Source organism: Hippopotamus amphibius, chromosome 8 (genome assembly GCF_030028045.1).
Source record: "Hippopotamus amphibius kiboko isolate mHipAmp2 chromosome 8, mHipAmp2.hap2, whole genome shotgun sequence".
Classification (NCBI taxonomy): Eukaryota; Metazoa; Chordata; class Mammalia; order Artiodactyla; family Hippopotamidae; genus Hippopotamus; species Hippopotamus amphibius.
Genome location: NC_080193.1, coordinates 97,887,732 through 97,911,876, shown reverse-complemented (window position 1 = coordinate 97,911,876; position 24,145 = coordinate 97,887,732). Strand labels below are relative to the sequence as shown.

The following is a 24,145-nucleotide window of genomic DNA, read 5'->3' as shown; positions in this document are numbered from 1 at the left end:
CCACCGGCAGTGCGTGTGTCACTGGAGCGTCACGCAGTGCAGCTGTCCTGAAAGAGTCAGCGAGGTGAGATCACAGAGCCTCACTAAGAAGCCTGGGGTCTGGCCTGCAGGCAGTGGGGAGGCACAGGATCAGCCCATCACTTCGGCATTTTGGATGGACCACCCTGACAGCTGCTGGGAAAAGTGGGTTTGATAAGACAGAGGCAGAAAGGTCAGGTGGGGATGTGGACAGAATCTAGCAGGAGACAGATGATGAGAGCTCCAGCCAGACAGTGGGAATGGAAAGGGAGAAATGGAAGCAAGAAATAGTTAAAAGACTCAGCAGGGCTCAAGGGCAGGAGCAGTGGGGAGGGCAGGTCAGGGAGTTGGCTTGAGTGATTCCTTGGATAGAGATGCTAACTCAGAACCAAAGAGAAAGGACTGGTTTGAAAAGGGAAGAAGAATTCAAGTTTAAACACGTGCTGACAAATAGCCAGGTTAGAGACATCGACAGCTTTCATTTAAACATACAAGGTGAAAGTTCAGCAGAGACTGGCACTGGAATTACGGAAGACGAAGAGACAATTTCTTCCTGAACATTATATCTAAGACAGTGGTCCTTAGACTTGGTTGGGCATCAAATCACCTGGGAAGTTTTTAAAATCCAGATTCCTGACCCCACCCTCCAACTTACAGAACCCTGTCTTTAAGATGGAATTTTTTTCCTAAGAATAGTTTTCAAGTAGTATAAAGGCTGAAGAGATTTTCAAACTAAGAAACAGGATTTGAGAATCAGAACTGGATTCATACTCTAACTCCACAATCCATTCGTGTGTGACCTTGGGCAAGTTGCTTGATGTCTATTAAGCCTTAATTTAGCCACTTTGAAAAGAGCTCCAAGTAGGCCTACTCTGCGGGGTTGTGGTGAGGATGAAAGGCTGTAAAGACGCAGCATCCAGAACACAGGCACCGCCCAGGAATCATCAGCTGTTTTTACTTTTAACAAGAAAACCTTGGACTTCCTAGGTGGTGCAGTAGTTAAGAATCCGCCTGCCAATGCAGGGGACATGGGTTCGAGCCCTGCTATGGGAAGATTCCACATGCCACAGAGCAGCTAAGCCTGTGTGCCACAACTATTGAGCCTGCGCTCTAGAGCCCGTGAGCCACAACTACTGAGCCCATGTACTGCAACTATTGAAGCCCACATGCCTAGAGCCCACGCTCCACAAGAGAAGCCACTACAATGAGGAGCCCATGCACCACAATGAAGAGTAGCCCCCACTCTCAGCAACTAGAGAAAGCCCGTGTGCAGCAATGAAGACCCAACACAGCCAATAAATAAATAAAATAAATAAATTTAAAAAAGAAAAGAAAATCTCATCACCCTATATTAACATTCTGCATATCATCTACCATTTGGGGGAGGAGGGCTTTTTAATGTAATTCCCCCCCCACCCCCCCCTCCAGAATTAGAATGGATACTTTCTGAGATCAGTGACCTGCCTGACTGGACCGCTGCTCTAGAACCGTGACAGGCACGTGGTGGGTGTTCCCCGAAGTCAGGGATCAGGACTAAGGTTACCAAAAAAATGAAAGCAGTTTAAAAAGGGGAACAATCGATCTCTTTCTGACATTTCAAAATCACTACCAACTCTAGTTCTGTTTCCAATTTAAAGAGATTAACTTTTTCTTACTCTTAGGTTTCAACATCAAAATTTCTCCAGCCTAATACTTTGTAGCCACAAATGAGTGTGAAAATCATGCCTTAGCACAGAGAAATGCATATGACATGTTAAATGAAACATCATACATATGTATGTGTGTGAAAATACACATGCACACACATAAGCACACGTATGGAATCATGATTATAACTGATTAAAATACGGATGGAGAAAAGGAATAGGAGGAAATACATCAAAATGCTCATGGTAATTATGTTGCAAAGTCATGAATAATCAGAATCTTTCGTAGGTTTTCCTTTTTTTTTTAAAATCCCTTTTTTAAGACTGCTTCTAGGGCTATTTTTGTAATAGAGATATTTTTTTATAACAGAAACAGTAATATTCATGATTTTCTAGTTCATCTCTTATTAGGACTATTTGAGCATCTACTGTATGCCAGCTGCTGTACTAGGGACACACAGAATGAGACGTGGCCCCTTTCTTCAGGAGCCTCAGCCTGCCAGGAGAGACAGACACGCGAAACAACTGCCTGCAGTGAAACGTGACAGAGCTAGGGCAGGAGGTGGGGAGACACAGAGCGCTGTGGGGCAGAGAAATAAGGCAGCAACCAGTGCTGCTTTGGAGCAATCGCAAGAACACCGTCTGCCATTTTGTTGTTCTCGCCCCTCCCAGAGCCCCCATCTTTTGTGGTGACAACTAACTAGTCCCTTGCTCTATGATGGTCTTGGAAGAACCTTATCCCGGCTTTCCCAAGCCCACAGATCCAGATTTCTAGATCAGAAGCGAACATGCAGGGAGCACTTGTTGAGCACTTACTTTGTGCTAGTCAGCAAGCTAACAGATTGCGCGTGATCTCAGTTGATCCTCGCTGGTCAGTGAACATGGTTATCATCCCCAGTTTATTGGGAAACCGAAGTTCAGAGATTCAGCAACTTGCCCAAGGTGACACGGCTAGTAAGAGCTGAGAGAGGTCAGAGCCCATGGAGAGTGGACTTGTGGTTGGAGGATCTGGGGGTGTGGTGGTGGGAAGGGAGTGCTGGGAGTTTGGGACTGGCAGATGCAAACTACTGTATATGGGATGGGTGGACAACAGAGTCCTACTGTGTAGCACAGGGAACTGTATTCACCATTCTGTGATGGACCATAATGGAAAATGTGTATATGTATGGCTGAGGCACTTTGCTGTGCAGCAGAAGTTGGCATGGCATTGTGAATCAACTATGCTTTGATAAAATGAAATTAAAATAAAAAGAGGTCAGAGCCAAGTGGGCCTCTAACCTTATGCAGGTCACCACGCTCTGCTGTCTCGACAGCAGTGAGGAGGCCCTGTTCTCAGGAGAAGGCAGAAGAAATCTCATTTCACCTACCAGTTAACTCCTCTCAAACATCACAGAGACGGGAGTTAGTGTCATGGAAAGGAAAGAACTTGGGCCGCTGTGCCTGAAGCCTGGTTTGTCTCAGGTCACCACTGATCAGGACTTCAGAAAGTGGCTCAATCTCCCGGAATCCCAGCTTCACAGGAAAAATGAAAATTAAAAATATACCTAACACACATGGGGACTGATACAAGGTTAACCTGAGCAGATCAAAAGGCAGTGCATCAGCAAGGGCCTCCTTAGTGCCCGAAAGTGCTGCAGTGTCAGAGAGATGGACCTAAATCAGTTTCTATGAACACACTTCCACCCACTGCCCCGCCTGTACTCCCCATCAAATCTCGGCAGGCAAAATCTAAACTGAGAAAGGAATGCTGAAAAAGATGTAAGTTACCAGAAAAGAGGCAGGATGAAAGTGGGGCTTTAGTGGGTCCTCAAGTATCTATAACCTTGATAGAATTCCAGATTCTGACCAACCATGAGTGGCCTGAGGACCTGCAGCTGTGGCAGCATCCTCCTCATCACCTGGGAGCTTGTTAGAAATGCAGGTTCTCAGGCCTCACCCCAGACCTTCAGAAGCAGAAACTGCATTTTAACAAGAGCTACAGCTGACAACACTGAAGTGGGGAATATTGTACATTGTATCTTAGAGGCCGGTCCATCCAGTCATCGGATTGCTTGAACTATATGAGCCAGAAGTTGTAGAAAACAGTCAACAATGAATTATAAAATAGAAATGAAGCTTAAAAATGCTCTAGGCCTAAATTAATGTCTGTATGCTAAGCAAAAAATGACAAACCTTGATATCAATTCAGTTAGTGTTTAATAATAGAAGTCAATACAAACTGTGGGGGGCGGGGGCAGCCCTCCGTGAAAGAGAAAACCAGCAAAGTTTCCTCAGCAATGAAGTATGAGACTATCTGCTCTCACCGCCTCCTGGGGTTAAATCTGAGAGCATAGAGACAGCGCCTAAACTGTAAAAAGCTCTGTACACGAATAAGATAATTCTCTTTGAACTTAGTCACCTTAAGATATTATAGGCATCACAGAATTGAAGGGGCCAAAGTAATCTCCCGTGAGAAGTATAAATAGCAGGATGAGAGAGAGAGAGAAGGAATCAGCCTCCCTGGAGTTAAGAGCATAGCAGTTGGCGGGTGACTCGTAATAAGTACGGGGGAAGGAAAGTAATCCAGTAAGAGGGAAACTAACAACAGGTTCTCATCAGGAAAAGGCGCCCCTCCACGAGTTCCACTCACACAGGAGCGCGTCACGCATCACACTCACCCAGCAGGGCAGCCACGATGCCCACCAGCCCTGTGCCAGCACCCAGCTCCACGACAGAGCAGCCCCTGAGCTCCACAGCTCCCATCTCCAGATAGGTGGCAAGAACGACAGCCTGAGTCAAAACACAGCGAGACAATTAAGGTCAACTAGCTCTTCAGGGCCTGAAGGGTTTCAAGCAGGCTACTTGCTCCAGGAAGACACCACATACCCTCCTCCCACCGCAAGGCTCAATTCCCAGTGTTAACAGCACACACAGGAACTCAAAGGCTGCTGGGGGGTCACCTAGAGCAAGCACAGACCCCGAGTGCCACCGCACAGCTGCCTCAGGCCCCACCAGAGGCCCTTACGGGGACGGCAGTGGTCAGTGACACTGCCCACCCAAGACAGGGTCCTGCTGAATCCGGGAAGGGTTATTTCTTACTGTGTCACAGCATCTTCACACTCGCGGTTTACAAAGGTACTCTGGCAGAGCTGGCATTAACAGTCTCTTCAATTTTCCTTAAAGGAATGTCCAGTTCCTAAACCAAGTTCAAATCAGCTAGGCCACAACCAAAGAGAAAAAGTAGAGCAGTGCCAAGGCTCCCAGAGCTCCGTCCCTCTCTCCTACGTCCCTAAAACTCATCACCCTCCCCAGGGGCCAGGCATCAAAAGGTAAGTTTTAGCCAAAGGTTTGGACTTGCTGTGTGAGTTAGCATTTGCATACAACTCTATAAATCACTGTGTACTGTTAAAATTTTTAAATATAATTTGTTCTTTATGGCCACATCCTATTAGTATACTTAGCAATTCCTCTTCTTGGTGAGAATGCAGGAGACTCACCCATTCCTCACTCTCATGTATCTTTATTACTCTTTCTGAGAAAACTTTTCTTGTAGTTATCCTGGCCTAGATTCCTAGAAGTGGTAATTTGGGTTATGATATATCAAGATTTTTATTCCCAAATGTTTCTCTAACACCCCTAATACAATGTTAAGACTGTAAAATTGTATCTACGCCAATCAATTATCCAACATTCACTGAGCTCCCACCGAATCTCAGGTGTGGCTAGATGCTGAAGGCAAGTCTCTGCCACAAGCAGCTGAAAGAACAGTGCTGGGAGAGGAAAAAGTAAAGCAGCAATTATAGCATAATTTTTTAATCATTACAACTATGGAAAACTGAAAAAAAACACATAATCTTCATTTTGGGCTTTGTCAGTTTACAACATTCTTTGTGCAATGTTAAACTTAAAAACTAACTGAATGAGTGTGTCTCCAAAGCAGCTAGGGGCTCTAGCTTTCCTTCCAGTCTTCCAGACTGGGTAAATAACTCGTAAGTCATTTAATTTCTTTCGGCTTTCTTTACTCACTCTTAAAATGCAATCTATTTGGTTGGGAGGGAGAAGGGGGGTGAGTCCAGTGGGTAGAAGTTTTTTGAAGGAGGTGGGGTGATGCAATGTTTTAAAATGGAGCATAGTGAAAGTTGCACCATTCTGAATTTACTAAAAAATAATAATAACTTTACGTGAAATGTACAGTATATGAGTTACATCCCAATAAAGCCGTTATCTTTAAAAAATAAAGACCAGTCTTACAATCACTTGCGGAAGTTTTCAGAGGCCCCCCGGGGCTTACTCACCGCGTCCCAAACCACCGCTGCGACTCCCAGTTGCCTCCAGTCCTGTCTGATCTGTATCGTGTGGTTTGCAAAGGAGAAGGTGGCCAGAGGCTTGTGGAACCTCTGCAGCCCCATTTCCGCGGTCTCTTCATAGGGCACCAGGGCCATGTCGCCCGCGCCCGGCTTTCTGCTCCCTCCAAGCTGTGGGGCAAAAGAATCCCGAGTGACGCTCTAGCCAGAAAAATGCATCATCATCTCTTTAGAAGCCCCAAATGCTTCTTAAGGATGTTTTACAAGTTCAAAAGAAGAAACAGGGTTGGGGGAAGGCTTTCTCTGATTCCTTTTGCAGAGCTCTTCTGGGAAGTGAGATTTCGCTCTGAATTCATGCGAAAGGTGCAGGATGCCGTGTGTACTCAGCTGGAACCACTCAGTGCATTCGCCGCGGGGTAAGAGTGAGCGAAGCGGGGGTGATAGCCCAGGGCCGCGTAGAAAGTAGCGCTTCCTAAAACTGCTCGGGCCCGCGTGGACTGTGGCTGCAACCAGCTGCGGTCAGCAGGGCATTTTGTGGTGCTTTGTTCTTCCCTCACTCCCTCTAAATCAGTGCGTTCCACTGCGACCACCACGGACTCAAACCTGACCTTAAACTTGGGGTGAACGGTATGATTATCCTGCTTTATGACACCCGCTGGATATACACGGTCGACGCAGCTCCACTTCCCGGAGACTGAAGGTGAGAGCCGCTCGTGGATTCCGAGTCGCTCGCTGGGAGCGAGTCCCTGGGTCCCCGTGCACTCGGCCACCCGCGGTTCGGAGGCCTCCCCGGCGTCGCCCACTCCGCCCCCGCCCGCCCAGGTGAAGGGCCGACAGGTACGCACGTCCTTCCCGCGGGCCCCGGAGCTGCGGAGGCCGGCGCCGCAGGGGCGGGAGCTTGGGGAGAGGCGCCCCCCTCGCCGCGCAGGCAGCCCGCCCCGCCCCGGGGGCGCCGGCCACCTCCCGGCCGAGGGCCCAGGGCGCGCCGGCCCGCGCGGAGCCGGGCCTGCCTGCCACGCACCGGGGCCCGCGGCGCGGCCCGGCCTCTACTTACGGCTCCGGAGGCGGCCCCCGCGTGGCGCGCGCGCCGCTTTCCCCGCCCCCAGGTCGGCGGCGGAAGTGAGCCGCCTTAAAGCGCCGCAGAGCCGCTAGACCGGCCTGGCGGGCGGGCCGCGCTGGCGCTACACATTTCCGGTCCTCGTCCCCCCCCTTTCCAGGACCAGCGCTCTCCGAGCGCCGATGGCGCGGGCCGGCCGCTCTGGGGCGGGGACCCGGAGCCCGGACGCCGTGGCGGGCTGGGGGCGGGGTTCCTCCTTCCTGGGTCCCCACGGTATTCGGGCCCCCGAGGTAGTTTCTCGGGTAGCCGAGGGCAGAGATAGCGGGGAGAGCGAGGTGCGGAGCCGCGGGCGGGTGCGCGGAGGGCGTGGGTGCCGTGGCGACCGGGGACCGGGAAGCCACCCGCCTGGCGCTGGACAGGCGCTGGGTCCACTTGTCTGTGTGCTGGTTCTCGCGCGCACGTCTTTCGTTCGTGTTCTTAAATGTGTGTGCTTGCTTGTTTTTAGTTTTAGGGGTGATCAGTGAGCAAGTGTAGGAGGAAATGCGCTAGGAAGAATACGTGGTCACCCATGCGTAATCGTGTCACCAAAGTGAAGTCCGAATTGGTGTGATCGCGCGTTCCGTGGCGGTAGAGTGGGAAACGCGACAAAGCCCTTCGCCGAGCCCGCGCGTGGCTCCCGGACTGGACCGTTACACGCGGCGAGAAGTGCGGTCCGCGCCAGTACCCGACCCGGTCTCCTTCCTCCTGGGGCAGAAGGTTAGCGCGCCTGCCCTGGGGACACCTGTTCGTGAGGTGAAACTGCTGAGAGTGTGGCGTCTGGCCGCAGGCCCTTGGGAAGCGCGCGGCTCAAGTGAGCATCCAAGCATGTGACTGCCCTGGGTGGGGGTCACGCATCCTTCTCCGGGGCTGTTTCTTTTTCCTCTCACACCTTGACCCCCAGCCCGCGCAACCCACCCGCCGCGGCTATCTCGTGGCGAGTCTCAGCTCCGCCTGCACGTTAGAATAAACTGGAGCGCTTTTCAACCCCGCAGAGCTAGACGCTGCCACCAGAAACTCTCAGCTGGTGTGCGGTGGGGCCTGAGCATTCCTGTTTTTCAGAGCTTCCCCGCTGATTCCCTCTGGCAGCTACCGGCAAAGAGGCTCAGGCCAGGCCTAGACCACCCCCTCTCCTCGCCTCTCGCATCGCACAGGGGCTTGACCCACACTCTGTCCACATCTCCTTAGAAGGCTAGGACCTGGGGCTGCGAAGGTGACTTGAAGTGAACTTTGTAGATTACCAACAAAGGTCTTTTACTTTTTTTTTTTTTACTTTCTTTGCTTTGCTCAGTTATTCATTATTGAATTTGTTTTATGTAATGGAGTTTATTTTTGAGAGCAGTTTTAAGTTCACAGCAAAATTGGCAAGAAGGTACAGAGATTTCCCAAACACTCCCTGCCCCATGCATGGGCTCCCCCATTATCAACATCTCCATCAGAATGGTACATTTATTACAGTTGATGAACCTGCACTGACACATCATTATCACCCAAAGACCACAGTTTACACATTAAGGTTCACGGTTGGTGTTGTACATTTTATAAACTTAGACAAATGTTTAAGACATGTAGCCACCATTATAGTATCATACAGGGTAGTTGCACTTCCTAAAAATCCTCTGTTCTCTACATATCCATCCGTCCTTCCTCCAGAGACTCTGGCAACCACTGATTGATTGATTTTTTTACTCTCCATAGTTTTACCTTTTCCACAATGTCTTATAGTTAGAATCATACAGTATGTAGCCTTTTCAGATTGGCATCCTTTGCTTAGTATGCATTTAAGTTTCTTCCATGTCTTTTCATTGTTTGGTAGCTCATTTCTTTTTAGTGCTGAATGACAAACATTCCCTTGTATGGATGTGGTACAGTGTCTCCATTTAACCACTACAGGACATCTTGGTTGCTTCCAGGTTTTGGCAGTTACGAATAAAACTGCTATAAACATTTCTGTACAGGCTTCTCTGTGGACATAAGTTTCCAGCTCCTTTGGGTAGACACCAAGGAGCATCATTGCTGAGTCATATGCTAAGAGTATGTTTAGGTTTATAAGAAACTGCCCTTTCTTCCCTCTTGGAGGGGTGCTGTGGAGACTCTGAGAAATTCGGAAACATCTGGAGAAAATGACACATTGGTTTCATAGGAACCCATTAAAAGCCACAGCTCCTGTCCCTTTTAACTACTATGGCGTAGTCACTGGCCCTGCTGCTTCAAAAGTTTGCAGTGACTTGAGATCATCTAGAGCACGACTGCTTGAATCGTTCGCCGATTTGAGCTGTAATCCAGACTCGATGAAGAATGCAGCAGATTCACACTTTTCGCTTTTACAAGGTTTCATTAATTCATTGGATGAATCCTCCCAGGAAAGCAAGTTACACGATATATTCAGAGTTTCAAGTGGACTGATACATTACAGGGACAGGTTCCAAGTGCCCAGCAGGAAGCTGTTTTTGAATTAATTTCCATGGGATTTAATGTAGCTTTATGGTATACCAAATATGCTTCAAGACTGGCTGGAAAAGAAAACATAACAGAGGATGAAGCAAAAGAAGTCCATCGAAACTTAAAAATTGCAGCTGGAATTTTTAAGCATTTAGAGGAAAGTCATATCCCAAAATTTATTACACCTGCAGAAAAGGGGAGGGACTTAGAGGCACGACTCATAGAAGCTTACATTATCCAGTGTCAGGCTGAAGCTCAAGAAATAACAATTGCTCGAGCGATTGAGCTGAAACATGCTCCTGGACTAATTGCTGCCCAGCAATATGAAACAGCCAATTTCTATCAAAAAACTGATCGTGCTTTATCCAGTTTGGAGCCTGCCATACTCTGCTAAATGGAGAAAATATCTTCACTTGAAAATGTGTTTCTACACAGCTTATGCTTATTGTTATCATGGTCAGACTTTGTTGGCTAGTGATAAGTGTGGTGAAGCAGTTAGATCTCTCCAAGAGGCAGAAAAATATACAAAGGCAGAAGCATTATGCAAAGAATATGGAGAAACCAAAGGACCTGAACCAAAGTGAAACCTTCGGGACACTTGTTCTTTAGAAAACTTGGAAGTCTTGTGAAGAACACCCTAGAAAAATGTCAGAGAGAAAATGGGTTTATTTACTTTCACAAAGTTCCAACAGAAGACCCACAACTGGAACTCAAAGCAAATTACGGTCTCGTAGAGCCTGTACCTTTCGACTTTCCTCCTACAAGCACTCACTGGACACCAGAAACGTTGGCTGCTTTTGATCTCACCAAAAGACCCAAGGACAACAGTGCTAAACCCAAACCAGAAGAAGTGGTGAAGCCTGTGAAAGAACCAGATATCAAACCTCAAAAGAACACTGGGTGCTATATCTCCTAAAATACATTGATAGAGTATAGTGCGCACTTTGAGCTTCTCTTGCAGTAGATAAGATAAACCATGGAGCTTCATATGTCTTGAAATGATTTCTTTGAAACCTATAGATTAATTTAGTACATTTGGAGGGAATCTGCCTTCAGTTTATTTGTTCTTGATTTTTAACAAAGCGGGAATGCTTCATGCTTTGTTTCCAAACTCCTTTTTAATCAGGACAAGCTGTGAAAGATTTTTATTGTGCCTCTAAAGGGCATATTTGGCGGTTGGGTTTTTTTTTCCCTGAACTCTGGGTAGTACTAAGTTTCAGGGTAATACACTATAGGCCAGAATCGTGTGGTTTCAGGTATGTTTTTCTATCTTCACAAAAAATGTTTATTTTCCTTCCTCTTATTTGATACCAAAAGAATGACAGGAGCCGATTTTTAACAGAGACAGTTTTTTTGCACACTCCATTATGTCACTTGTAGCACAGACTTGTTATATTCTGTGTCAGTTACCTTTTCTGGTGGGAAAAAAAAAATCACTTTTAAAGATCAAAAAATCTTCATACCAAATCCCTTACACATGTTAGAATCTATAATTTACTCGCATATCAGTGTTCATAGGTATGCTGAGACCATTTAAGAACTTACCCCTGTGTTGGTAGTCCTGCACTTCATTTCAGTTTCAATAAACAAACCTACAGTATTTTTTAAAGTACTTTTTCTAATGGATTTTTTTACTTAGGGGACAGAACTTTCTATCAGCTCTTAGTGTTTCTATGTGAAAAGACAGAGTGAAAATGTTTTTGCAGAAGTCAAATACTGCATGATGAAAAGAAAGAACTTTAAACCTAAACAAGATAGGTTGTCCTGAATTACATTGGTAAATCTCTACTTCTTTGTTAATAGAAATTAGAGTAAAATGCCTTTGTTACCCGATTTCAGTGTACATGGTTTTTATATGGTTTTCTAATACACTTATCCTTCAGAATTGCATTGCTTTAGGCCAACACCACAGCAAAAACTTAGCAAACAGATACAGTATATCTTAAAAATAGCTTGTAATACCTGAAATAGTTTGATATATACACAAACCTGGGAAATAGTGGATACATGATACTTTAACACCTATAGGTTTATCTCCTGATTATTCACCTGGGGCGGTAGCTAATTTTTCTATGATAAATGACAGATCAATTCAAATAATAGAAATAGTAACAGTAGTGTATGTTGAGAGCTTAGTCTGTACCAGGCACTGTGCTAAGCACGTACATAAATAAGCCTTTGAATCCACACAGCAATTCTCTGAGAAATAAGTAAAATCTGCATAAAGTATTGAGATAGCAATAAACATTTCATTATGAAAAATAAGTAGATTATGCCTATCTGAATCAATATTGTATTCAAATAAACGATTAGTTAAATCATAGTTTATACTCTTGGGGGAAAATGCGACATAGAATCAGTGAGGGTTTTTTTAGTACATGGAAATGCTAATTACTCCTTGCTATATAATATTTAATATTTGAAGCTGCAGCTTCCAAATAAGTGGAGTAATAACTGAACATTTAGTTTTATTTTGTCGTTTATAGGAAAACACTTGAATCTCACTGTATTTTCTGTGCTCTATACCATTTACTGACAAAACTGTAAACAGTACTTGATGCCAGCTTCTTACCCTTGGCCTGTAAGATCTATTTATTTGAGGAACTAGTGCTCATTAGCCTAGTTACTAAATTTTCACAGTAACATTTTTATGGGTCATACGACCATACGTGGGATGAAAACATGTCATATGCTCAGTGCTTCGGTAAAGTGCAGTAAATACTGGTATTACATTTAATCAGTAATTGGCAACTTTAACATAAGCAGATAGTAAATATTCTGTTGACTCAGCAAAGGTGACACTTTGTGACTAAACTATCCCATTATATATAATATTCTTTGAAATGGTGTTGGAAATTTGGGGAACTTAACAAATATAAAGAAGTTGCGTGAATGTCATAGAGAGATGTAACAGTTTGTGTTAACTACTGCATACTTAGTTTAAACCAGATAATGACAGCTAACATATCCTGGTAAAAGTGTTGTTTATATACTGAAATATCTTTTTATTTATGAAAATAAAAGTGATTTTACTTAAAAAAAGAAAGAAAGGAAACTGCCAAATTGTTTTCCAAAGTGACTGCACAATTTTGCACTCCCACCAGAAATGAAAGTTCCTGTTGCTTCACATCCTTACCAGCATTTGGTGTTGTCAGTGTCTTGGGTTTTGGCCAGTCTAATGGGCTTGTAGTGGTATCTTATTGTTGTTTTAATTTGTGATTCCCGGAACTACCATATGAGCCAGCAATCCCACTACTGGGCATATACCCTGAGAAATCCATAATTCAAAAAGATACATGCACCCCAGTATTCATTGCAGCACTATTTACAATAGCCAGGACATGGCAGCAACCTAAATGTCCATCCACAGATGAATGGATAAAGAAGATGTGGTACATATATACAATGGACTATTACTCAGCCAAAAAAGGAATGAAATTGAGTTACTTGTAGAGAGGTGGATGGACCTAGAGTCTGTCATACAGAGTGAGATAAGTCAAAGAGAAAAACGAATACTGTATGCTAACGCATATATATGGAATCAAAATACGGTGCTGATGAACTCAGTGGCAGAGGAAGAATAAAGACGCAGATGTAGAGAACAGACTTGAGGACATGGGGCAGGGAGAGGGGGAGGAGAAGCTGGAACAAAGTGAGAGAGTAGTACTGACAATATACACTACCAAAAGTAAAGTAAATGGCTAGTGGGAAGCAACTACATAACACAGGGAGATCAACTTGATGATTGGTGATGACCTAGAGGGCTGGGATAGGGAGGGTGGGAGGAAGGCTCAAGAGGGAGAGGATATGGGGATATATGTATAAATACAGCTGATTCACTTTGTTTTACAGCGGAAACTAGCACAACAGTATAAAGCAATCGTACTCCAATAAAGATATGGGAAAAAAAATTTGCAATTCCCTTATGACATGATGTAAAGCATCTTTTTTTTGCAGTTTTATTGAGATATAATTGATATATAACATTGTATTAGTTTATGGTATACAACCTAATGACTTGATATATGTAATTATTGCAAAATGATTACCACAATAAGTTTAGTTAATATCCATCACCTCACATACAGTGTTTTTCTGTATGATGAGAACTTTTAAGATCTATCCTCTTAGCAAATTTCAGATATGCAAAATAGTATTGTTAACTACAGTTACCATTCTGTACATTGCATCCCAGAACTTATAACTGGAAGTTTGTGCCTTTTGATCACCTACACCCATTTCCCCCACCTCCCCCTCTGCCTCTGGCCACCACCAATCTGTTCTCTATTTCTATGAGTTCTTTTTTGTTTGTTTGTTTGTTTTTTAGATTTCACATTTAAGTGAGATCATATAGTATTTGTCTATCTTACTTATTTCACTTAGCATAATGCCCCCAAGGTCATCCATCTTGTCGAAAGTGGCAGGATTTCCTTCTTTTTTTATGGCTGAATAATATTCTGTGTGTGTGTGTGTGTGTGTGTGTGTGTGTGTGTGTGTGTGTGTATACACACACCACATTTTCTTCATTCATTCGTCTGATGATGGAGCTTAGGTTGCTCCCATGTCTTGGCTACTGTGAATAATGCTGCCTTGAACGTGAGAGTGCTGATATCTCTTTGATATAGTGATTTTGTGTCCTTCGGATATATCTACCCAGAAGTGAGATTGCTGTATTATATGATAATTCTGTTCTGTTTTTATTTTTTTGAGGAAATCCATACTGTTTTTTCATAGTGGTTGTACCATTTTACATTCCCACCAACAGTGCACAAGGGTTTCCTTTTTTCTCCACATTCTCACCAACACTTGTTATCTCTTATCTTTTTGATAATAGCCATTCAACAGGTATGAGGTGATAGCTCATTGTAGCATCAATTTGCATTTCTGTGATGATTAGTGCTATTGAGTACCTTTTCATGTACCTGTTTTCATGTACCATTTTAAAATCTGATTGTTTTCTTATTGTTAAATTTTAAGAGTTCTTTGTATATTTTGGATAACAGTCCTTTATTAGGTGTGTCTTTTGCAAATCTTTTCTCCCAGTCTGTGGCTTATCTTTTTATTCTCTTGACAGTTTCTTTCACAGAGCAGAAATGTTTAATTACTTTTTCACTTCTCATTTTTGTGTCACATTAGGCTTCCAGCCCTGATTTATTCTATTTATTTATTTTTTTGGCTGTGCCACATGGCATGTGGGATCTTAGTTCCTTGACCAGGGATTGAACCCTAGCCCCCTACAGCAGAAGTGAAGAGTCTTAAACATTGCACTTCCAGGGAAGTCTCCAGAAATGTTTAATTTTAATGGAACTGCAGCTTATCAATTATTTCTTTCATGGATCATGCTTTTGGTATTATACCTAAAACAGCATCACTATACTCAAGGTCATCTAGGGCTTCTCCTATGTTATCTTCTAGGAGATTTATAGTTTTGCATTTTAATTTGTCTGTTATCCATATCGAGTTAATTTTTGTGAAGGGTATAGGTCTGTGTCTAGATTTACTTTTTGCATGTGGATGTCCAGTTGTTCCAGCACCATTTGTTGAAAAGACTGTCTTTTTTTCCCTTGTATTGCCTTTGCTACTTTGTCAAAAATCAGTTAACTGTATTTATATGAGTCTATTCCTGGGCTCTCTATTCTGTTCAGTCTGTTTGTCTTTTCTTTCACCAATACCACAGTGTCTTGATTAGTACAGCTTTACAGTAAGTCTGAAGTCAGATATTGTCAGGCCTCCAACTTTATTCTTCTCTTTCAATATTATTATTCACTGTTTCCCCTTTTTCTTTTCTTCTTTTTTCTTTTTCCTTTTGGTCTTCTCTGCCTCTCCTGTTTTCTCTCCTAGTATCTCCTTTCTCTCTTACCTCCTCTACCTCTCTATGTTGCTTCTCCCTCTCAACTTTCCTTTTTTTAAAACCTCTCTTCTCCTTATTTTCTCTTTTCCTCTCTTTGTCCCTTTCCTTTGGGGTGCCATCACTGGGTACAAGAAAAACGATGTGCTTTGGAGCCCGAGGAGCCATGAAAATGTAAATTCTGCCTCTGACAATGTAATTGGTATGACCTTGAGTAATTACAGTTGACCCTTGAACAACGTGGGTTTGAACTGGGCCAGTCCACTTATAGGCAGATGTTTTTCAATAGTAAATGCTTCAGTATACGTGACTCGCAGTTTGTTGAATCTGAGAATACGGGGGAGCTACGGGTGGGAAGGGCTGGCTATAAGTTATATGCAGGTTTTGGTTTGCACAGAGGATCTGTGCCCCTAGCTCCCTTGTTGCTTAAGGGTCACCTGTACTGTAAACCTCCCAAGATCCCAGGTTCCTCATCTATAGAGCCTGTCACAGGGATTGCGCCCCTCCCTCATTCCTTCTCCCTATTCTCCGCGGTTACTGCTGAAATCACACGCAGGACTTTACAAAACCAAACCAAACCTCCCAACCTCTCCAGCACTCCTCTAAACTGACAGAGACATCTGCCTGATTATATTTACTTACAGTTTATCTAGGAAGTTGTCATTTGCTTTTCCTTGACAGTATTACACAAGAATGTCCTTTAGCCCAACTGATGTTCTAATTGGTATCATTCGGCTCAGGAAGCACCAAAAAGAATATTTAAGAACGTATGCAACTCATGTAGACACTTAATGTCTACTTGTCCTGTAAACATTGAGTGCAGCTCTATTTTTTTTTTTAATGCAGCTCTTTTTTTATCAAAATAAACCAAAACAGCCAGCGGTTCCCTGTGAATACTTGAAAATCAGTTTCGAATCCTTGAAAACAAATTGGGCATGTGGCAGCTTGTACTGTTTATTTTTAATACCCAGTCTTCCTTCTAAATGTCTGTCCTGGTTGACCCTCCCCGAAGGAGGGATGTCTTCCCATCCTGTTGAGGTCAGGCTTGGCCACATGACTTGCTTTGGCTGATAGAATGTGGGTGGAAATGACACTTGCCACTTCCGAGCCAGGGCAGGAGGTACCTTGCACGACCATGTCATTGTGCCCTTTCCCTTTGCTAAAGACCTGCAGGTCCCAGATGGGGTTGCTCCCTAGCCCCATCCCCAGGGTAGCAGAACCACAGCCGACCTGTGAAGTGTGTGAGCCGTGAGTGAGAAAGCTTTGTTGAGCTAACCATTGAGATTGGGGGTTGCTACTGCTGTATAACTCAGCAGAAGCTGACAGGACACAGGTGTGAAAGGGACGGAAATCTCAGAACAGGAACTTTTAGTGTGGGAGGCTTAGTTTCAGTAAAGCGGATCCTTTTTTGAAGCTCCACCTAGCTCATCATGATGCCTTAATTGCCCCACACCTGTCCCCCTCCCTCTTGTCAGCATCAGCATCACCTGAGACTACTGACTGTATCCAACTGTGATTCTAAGGCTTGAAGATCTTAGGACAGTCTTGTGGGAGATGTGCAAAAGGTAGATTCACTTTCTGGTTATCCGTAATTCCAAAATGGGGCTCAGTCATAATAGAACAGTCTGTAAATCTATGTGCTTTTTCCTTATAGCAAGGGGGACTGGGCTTCATTCCCTGGTCCTCTCCTGACCCAGACAACTAAAAGGGACCATGCCTGGGCATCCCCTCCAGCGCCACAGTTCCCCCAGGTACCTTCAGGCTTTTGGACCCTTCATGCCCGCCCGCCCCTTGAGCAGAATTTAGGGGTAGAATAACTATGCCCAGGGTCTTTTAGTTGATAGCTTTTTATTTTTATCCCTGTGACTAAAATTGCCTTTCCCCAATCATATGACACCTCACTCGAGAATAGTGGTAGAAGGGAGCTTACCATTTTATCTCTCCTAGTTTCTGGAACTAGTCCATGAACAAGGTCCCAGTAAACGCAGCCACCTTGGGGCAATGTGATCCTGCCTTGGGCCGAGGTGCATACCCGACTTGGGCTGGGCAAATAATTCCCTCCGCAGGGCAAGAATTCAGGGTGGCTATTGGACGTCTTTTGTTGTCTCTATGAGCTCACTGTCCACTTCCTGTTTTGTTAGTAGCAGTCCCCTTTTGCTAATGGTCAGGCCCCGGCTTCTGGGGCCTGAGAGTCTGGGTCAAATCCCAGCTCTGCAACTTAGCTGCAACTAGCTATGAGACCTTGGCTAAAACACATTCATGCCGTGCCTCAACTTTCCCAGCTACAAAAAGGGAATAATATGCTGATTAAATTAGTAAACAAAGACGATAAGCTGAGGTTACAGTGAGTTATCTAAAGCACTTAAAACCGTGCCCAGCGAACAGTGAACTTCATGCAGCGTTTGCTCCTACTACTCTGTGTCCGGGGTGGGGCGGACCTCAGCCTTGGCTCCACCACCAGGAACGTGTCCCAGGTCTGGCCAATGAGCATGTCCTTCCACCTGGCCGTGGCTGGGTCAGAAGTGGCCACGTGACCAAAGCTGGGCTTACCCGCAGCCCATCCTGAGACTTGCTGGGACTCTCACAGAACCAGAGTTCCTGTTAGTCATCCGGTCCCAAGAGGGCTGAGCCAGCAGAGACCGGAGCCAGCACAGGTGCCAGTGGAGGGAGAGGTGCCCACTACGGTGCCATGTGACCTCCTGGATCCAGTGGGCCAAGAATTTTTAGTTCTTTGAGCCATTAAATTCCCTAATTAGCTTAAGCCAGTTTGAGCTGCTTTATTCTTTTGTCCCCTGCAGAAGAAAAACAATCCTGATACTTTCAGTCTGGGCTACTTCCTTGAACAGAGGAGAATAAAATCATGCCCATGCAGGGCCATCCTCAGTGTGCTGTGTGTGGAGAAGCAAGGCTTCCCAAGGGTTCTCCTGTCCTGGGCCCTTCCTGGCTGTACCTGTGCTCCCAGGGGCTATAGGATGCCAGTGTAACCTGATAATAAATTTTCACTTTTCACTTTAGCTGGTATATTTTCTGTTTTTAGGAAGTAATGTAAACAGAATATAAATGGTCTATAAGGTCCCCATATATGATAACTTGCTATTGTATTTGTCAAACAACAAACATGATCCTAATATTTAGATGGACTTCTGTTTGAAAGACAAAAGCCTTCTCTCTACACTCACAGGCAGCAGATGACCTGAGTCCACACACACCTTGATAAAGGTTGGCGAAACGGAAGCATGTTCTCTGGCTGCACCTTCCTTGTCCATTCTAGAATGAAAAGGTGGCCCTCCCCACCGGGCCCTGGGTACTTCTGTCCCCTTTCCAGTTCTGGGGAGGCTTGCTCCCAACTTGTTCCACCAACAGCTTCTCCTTTTTTGCCTTCAAACAAGTCCAAGAGTCCCCTGTTGTCTAAAACTTCAAGATTTTAAGAGTGATGCAGGCTTGCCCTTGCCTGCAGCCTGCCCTCTGCTCTCTGTGCCCAAATGATAAGTTCTGTCCTCTCAGAGCAACTCTGGCCAGTGCCAGGTCTTGCCTCTGTGCCGCACACCAGACTTCTTTGGCATTGGGACACCGGGGCACCAGTCTCTGGTCTCCCCCTCTCCTGCTGCCTCCACTCAGCCGCCAGGCTCCCCCAGGCTGCTGCAGCTTCTCAGAAAGCTGGCCTTTCTTTCTTCCTACACTCTTGCCTACTTAGCAGGTTTACTGCCACTAACATATTCAAACGTACCACTTGGGTTCAACATATTCAAACGTACCACTTCTGCACAAGCCCAGTGCTCTGCTCAGCAGAATGGCAGGGCAGTGTAAGAGCGGGGGAGGGGATTGGGATCACAGGATGTGGGCTCAAGTCCCAGTTCCACTAGTCCCTAATCACATGATCTTGGGCAAGTCACTACCACGCCTTGAGCTTCAGTTTCCTCATCTGTAAATGGGGTTGATAATACCCACCTCACAGGGTTACTGCAGGCATCAAAAAAGGTGATGTATGGAAAAGCTCACTGAACACTGCGATTATTCAGTATCCCTAAAGTGAAGAGTTAAGAGAACAGGCTTGGAGTCAAAGGTCTGGATTTAACTCCCGGCTGTGTCCTTTCCTAGCTGTATGACCTTGACCAATGAATTAGCATTTTAGTACCTCTTTTTCCTCATCTGCAAAATGGGCATCTTACCATGACCCTGCCTGCTTGATATGAAGAGGAAGGTGGTTACCACATGCTCAGGGCTTAGACCAGTACTTTGCACACAGGAAGCATTTATTAACTTTGTTGTTACTTATTTCCTCACTGCTGTCTGCTGGCCCAGTTTTTTTCTAGTCCACAGGATTTATAAACTTCCTGCCTTTCAGTGCCCATCTCTTTCAATTTGTTCAGTCAGTGCTCATGAGATCCCAGGTGGCTTCAGTGACCAAGGTGTTCTCAAGGCATTGGCCCTGGGGTGCACATCTGGGGAAGAAGCCTGTGGTTTCCCTCTGTTCGTCCTCATCCTGACATCCTCCTCTGCCCAGGCTGCTTGGCATGGGGTCTGCCTCAGACCTGAGGACGCCGGGAAGGACTTACATGATTTGCTGTCCTTTGGTTTATTTGTCTGAACACTTAATGTGTAGCAGGGTCTTGTTGTTTCTCCCTAAACCCTTCTTTCCTTCTCTGAGGCAAATCCCAGTGTCTCTAGACTGGCCTCCTGGTCTCCTGTCTGCCACCAACATCAGGACACAGCAGGCAGCCCTGCTGGTAGTTAAAACACTGCAGGACAGTCCAGCTGGCTGCCTGAGGGCTGTCTCCCCGGCTGGCTCACCTGTTGCAGCCCCAGGGGTCAGTGTCCTGCCAGGTGATCCCTCTGCTGCCCTCCTCTTCTCAAAGCCCATTTCTGAAAAAGATCACTCTGCCCGCACGTGATCTTTCCAGCCATGCATTTCAGTGGCGCCCTATTGCCTATAAATTCATTGCATCAAATTCAAAGACCTAAGGGTTTTTTTGGTTTTTTTTCTTTTTATCCTCCTTTGTTCTAGTGTCTGTCATACAGAGTGAAGTAAGCCAGAAAGAGAAAAACAAATATTGTATGCAAACTCATATATACGGAATCTAAAAAAAAAAAAAAAAAAGGTACTGATGACCCAGTGATAAGACAAGAATAAGGATGCAGATGCAGAGAGTGCACTACAGGACACGAGGTTGGTGGGGACCGGGGGTGAAGGGGAAGCTGGGACAAAGTGAGAGAATAGCATAGACATATATATACTACCAACTGTAAAATAGATAGCCAGTGGGAAGTTGCTGTATAACAAAGGGAGATCAACTCGATGATGGGTGATGCCTTAGAGGACCAGGACAGGGAGGGTGGGAGAAGGGAGAGGATATGAGGCTGTGTGTATAAGTACAGCTGATTCCCTTTGGTGTACCTCAAAAACTGGTACAAGAGTGTAAAGCAATTATATTCTAATAAAGAGCTTAAAAAAAGTATTTAAGGTAGTATCTTATTTATTTTTTTAAGATTCTCAATGATCTCACTACAAAACTAGACCTTCAAAATAGTCTCAGAACCCGGACTGAATTATTAGCTTGTCCGTTCGTTTGTTGGTGGTGTGTCTGGGGGCATCTACTCTGCCTGGCACAGCAGAGCAGCAATAGTCAAGGCCTCACTCTCAGGACCTTAGGTTCAGCTGGGGCTCCAACCCATGAAGTCAGCATGTCTGTTTCCTAGATCTGCCATAACAAAGTAGACAAAGTGGGTGGCTTATAAGTACAGAAATGTATTCTTTCACAGTTCTGGAGGCTAGGCATCTGAAATCAAAGTGTAGGTAGGCAGGGCTATACTCCCTCCAAAGGCTCAAGGGAAGAATCCTTCCCTCCCTCTTCTGGTTTCTGGTGGCCCTCAGCATTCCTTGGTTTGTGGCAATGTAACCCCAATCTCTGCCTCCGTCTTCATGTGGTGGTCTTCTCCCTGTGTGTCTGTGTCTCCAGATCTCCCACTCTTTATAAGGACACCATTCATTGGATTTAGGGCCCATCTGAATCTAACATGACCTCTTTACTTGATGACATCTGCAAAGACCCTCTTTCTAAATACGGTCACATTCATAGGTACCAGGTGTTAGGATTTCAACATATCTTTTGAGGGGACACAATTCAATCCACAACAAAGCAGCAAGGACAACAAATGAGGACAAAATTTTAATGAAAATACCTTTTTTAAAAACTCTAAATTTGCTTAAAATTCACAATTTTGTAATAGAAACCAGTGTAGGACGTTGATTGAGAGCATGGCCCACTGAATCATAGCATCTGAGTTTAAATCCTGTAAAGATCAATTTCTTCCTTTTTTTAGAAATAGGTTAATACTAATGCCTATGTCATTGAACTGTTGGGAAGTGGTGGTGGTCAGTGAACATGTCAACTTAACATGCTAAACATGACATGATAAACATGCCAGTCACCATGTGTAACACCTGCACACAGAAATCTCTTATTAAGACTTATCTATTATTAATTCAATAGTAGTGTTTGACCGCTTATTCTGGTTTACTCTTTTTTAATTTATCATTTAGAATCTTAATTTTTCAAAAAACTAGAATACCTTAAGTAAATGAATTGTTATTAAGCCTTAAATCAAGCATTATTGTGTACTTGGGCAAGCCTTAGCTGTCGTTGTGTAAACAGGCTACTCTGTGCTCGTACAGCTCACCTTCTACTAAGTAACAGGGATTATAAATATCAAGTTATTCAGATACTATATTCAATTGCAGTGAATATTCTGCTCACATGGCCTACCCTCTATGTGAAGGTAAATTGGATTTTAAAATCAAGTTCTTGTGACATTGTATAGCCACTGCAGTGAACTGGAAGACAGTGCCTTGACTTTATTTAAACTAAAATTTACCATAATGACAGCAGCATGGGACAACACACCAAGCCATCAGCCAAGGTCAAGAGCTATTTGTTTACACAGTACACAGGTAAAATGGATTTTGCTACCATGGAATTTCACCTGTAGTGATTTTTCATTATTATGGGCCAAGGTAAATTGATTAGACTATTAATCTCTGAGAAGTAGAAGCGTTCACTGATTGAGTGTTGTGGTAAGAGCAAATTGGACATATTTTCCCACTATTCTTGAAAAGAATGGGGTTGAGAGAAAAAGGAACAGAAAATTGGGGAAGTTTCTTTGAATTTATTATTAAATAATAATATTCCTCTCTGTCTTGGTTTTTTAGAATGCTCGATTCTAATTTAAGCTACTATGGTAGATGTTTTAAATTACTGTTTTATTCGATGTTGTAATATAGATTATTTATATTATAGTTGTAATATATTACAGATGTACCATAACCTCATTTTAAAGGTATAGAAATTGACAGCTTCCCTGGTGGCACAGTGGTTAAGAATCTGATTGCCAATGCAGGGGACACGAGTTCGAGCCCTGGTCCAGGAAGATCCCACATACTGCAGAGCACCTAAGCCTGTGCGCCACAACTACTGAGTCTGTGCTCTAGAGCCCATGAGCCACAACTACTGAGGCCATGTGCCACAACTACTGAGGCCATGTGCCACAACTACTGAGGCCATGTGCCACAACTACTGAAGCCCATGTGCCTAGATCCCGTGCTCCGCAACAAGAGAAGCCACCGCAATGAGAAGCCCGCACACCGCAACAAAGAGTAGCCTCTGCTCACCAAAACTAGAGAAAGCCTGGGTGTAGCAACAAAGACCCAACTCAGCCAATAAATTAATTAATTAATTTTTAAAAGATATAGAAATTGACATGTGGGCATTTTTAAAAGATATTTTTTAAACTGAGACTCTTAATTGCTATGCACTAGAGTTTAAACTGAGACTGGAAAACACATTACCTTGAACTTCTAACTCAGTAGCAGTTCTCACACTTTTTGGTCTCAAGATCCTTTACACTTTCTAAAATTATTGAAGACCCCCAAAGAACTTTTGTTTGTGTGGTTTAGATCTATTAATATTTATCGTATTAGAAATTATAAGTTTTAAAAGATAAAAACAGTGTGTTAACTTATTTTAAAGTGGCAACCGCACCTGCATTATATGTTACTGTCACGGCAATGACATCATCATATGTAGGGAGCCTCTGGAAAACCCCATAGTCCATTCGTGAGAGAAGGAGAGTAAAAAGGTGAATAGCATCGTGGTATTATTGTGAAAGTAGTTTTGATCTTGTGGATCCCCTTAAAAGGTCCCCAGTTTCCCCAGACACTGCAGACCTCACTTTGAGAACCATTTGTCTAAACTGTTCCTTAGCCTTCTTAGAAAACTGTCTTCTAAGTCTAAACTACTATTATTCAGGGAATAAGTAACAAGAATCCTTGTAAAACTCTGGGTTTCTAACACCGAATATAAATACATAAATGATAGGTTATCACTTTTCTTCTCTTTAACACAGAAGCAACATAGGCAATACAGAGTTTGGGTTCTGAGGGGACTCTGGAGGCTGGCACCCTGGGTTCAAATCCCAGCACCACCACTTAGCTGCATGGCCTCGGGTGGGGGGTGAGGGGTCCTGTAGCCTCTCTCAGTGTCCTACCTGGAAAATGAGCAGGCTGTTCCTGTTTTCCCCAGAGGCCTGCTGTGGGGATTACCTGAAAGAGTGCCTGTAAAGGAAGCCAACTTTCCCAGCGCCCTTCCAGGTACCTGGGTCTGGCCATGAGGGGGAGGGGGAGGGCCATAGTGGCCCTGCCTGAAAGCCTTCTCCTGCCCATCCTGACACCCTCAGAGGCAGACAGACTGGAGGAGCTGGATCCCTGAGCCACTGAATTCTGACAGGAGCAAGAAATAAATCTTTGTCTGTTAAGCCACGG

General features: G+C 44.5%; 1 protein-coding gene and 1 pseudogene across 12 annotated transcripts in view; one reads left to right on the top strand and one right to left on the bottom strand.

The window, feature by feature from the left end:
* Positions 1-7,148, bottom strand: part of METTL21A (methyltransferase 21A, HSPA lysine) — a 62,972-nt gene extending 55,824 nt beyond the window's left edge. For 7 of the 12 annotated variants that reach the window (XM_057744799.1, XM_057744804.1, XM_057744798.1 and 4 more), the window contains exons 1-3: positions 6,556-6,992; positions 5,939-6,118; positions 4,322-4,433 (exon numbers count right to left, since the gene is read on the bottom strand). In XM_057744799.1, coding sequence (XP_057600782.1) covers positions 4,322-4,433; positions 5,939-6,085 — 259 coding nt within the window. In that variant the 5' untranslated portion in view covers positions 6,086-6,118; positions 6,556-6,992. The other 5 variants (XM_057744807.1, XM_057744806.1, XM_057744796.1 and 2 more) reach the window with 4 other exon arrangements.
* A 1,719-nt stretch (positions 7,149-8,867) lies between these two features.
* LOC130858968 (BRO1 domain-containing protein BROX-like) lies at positions 8,868-11,166 on the top strand (annotated as a pseudogene).
* The last annotated feature ends 12,979 nt before the right edge of the window (positions 11,167-24,145 follow it).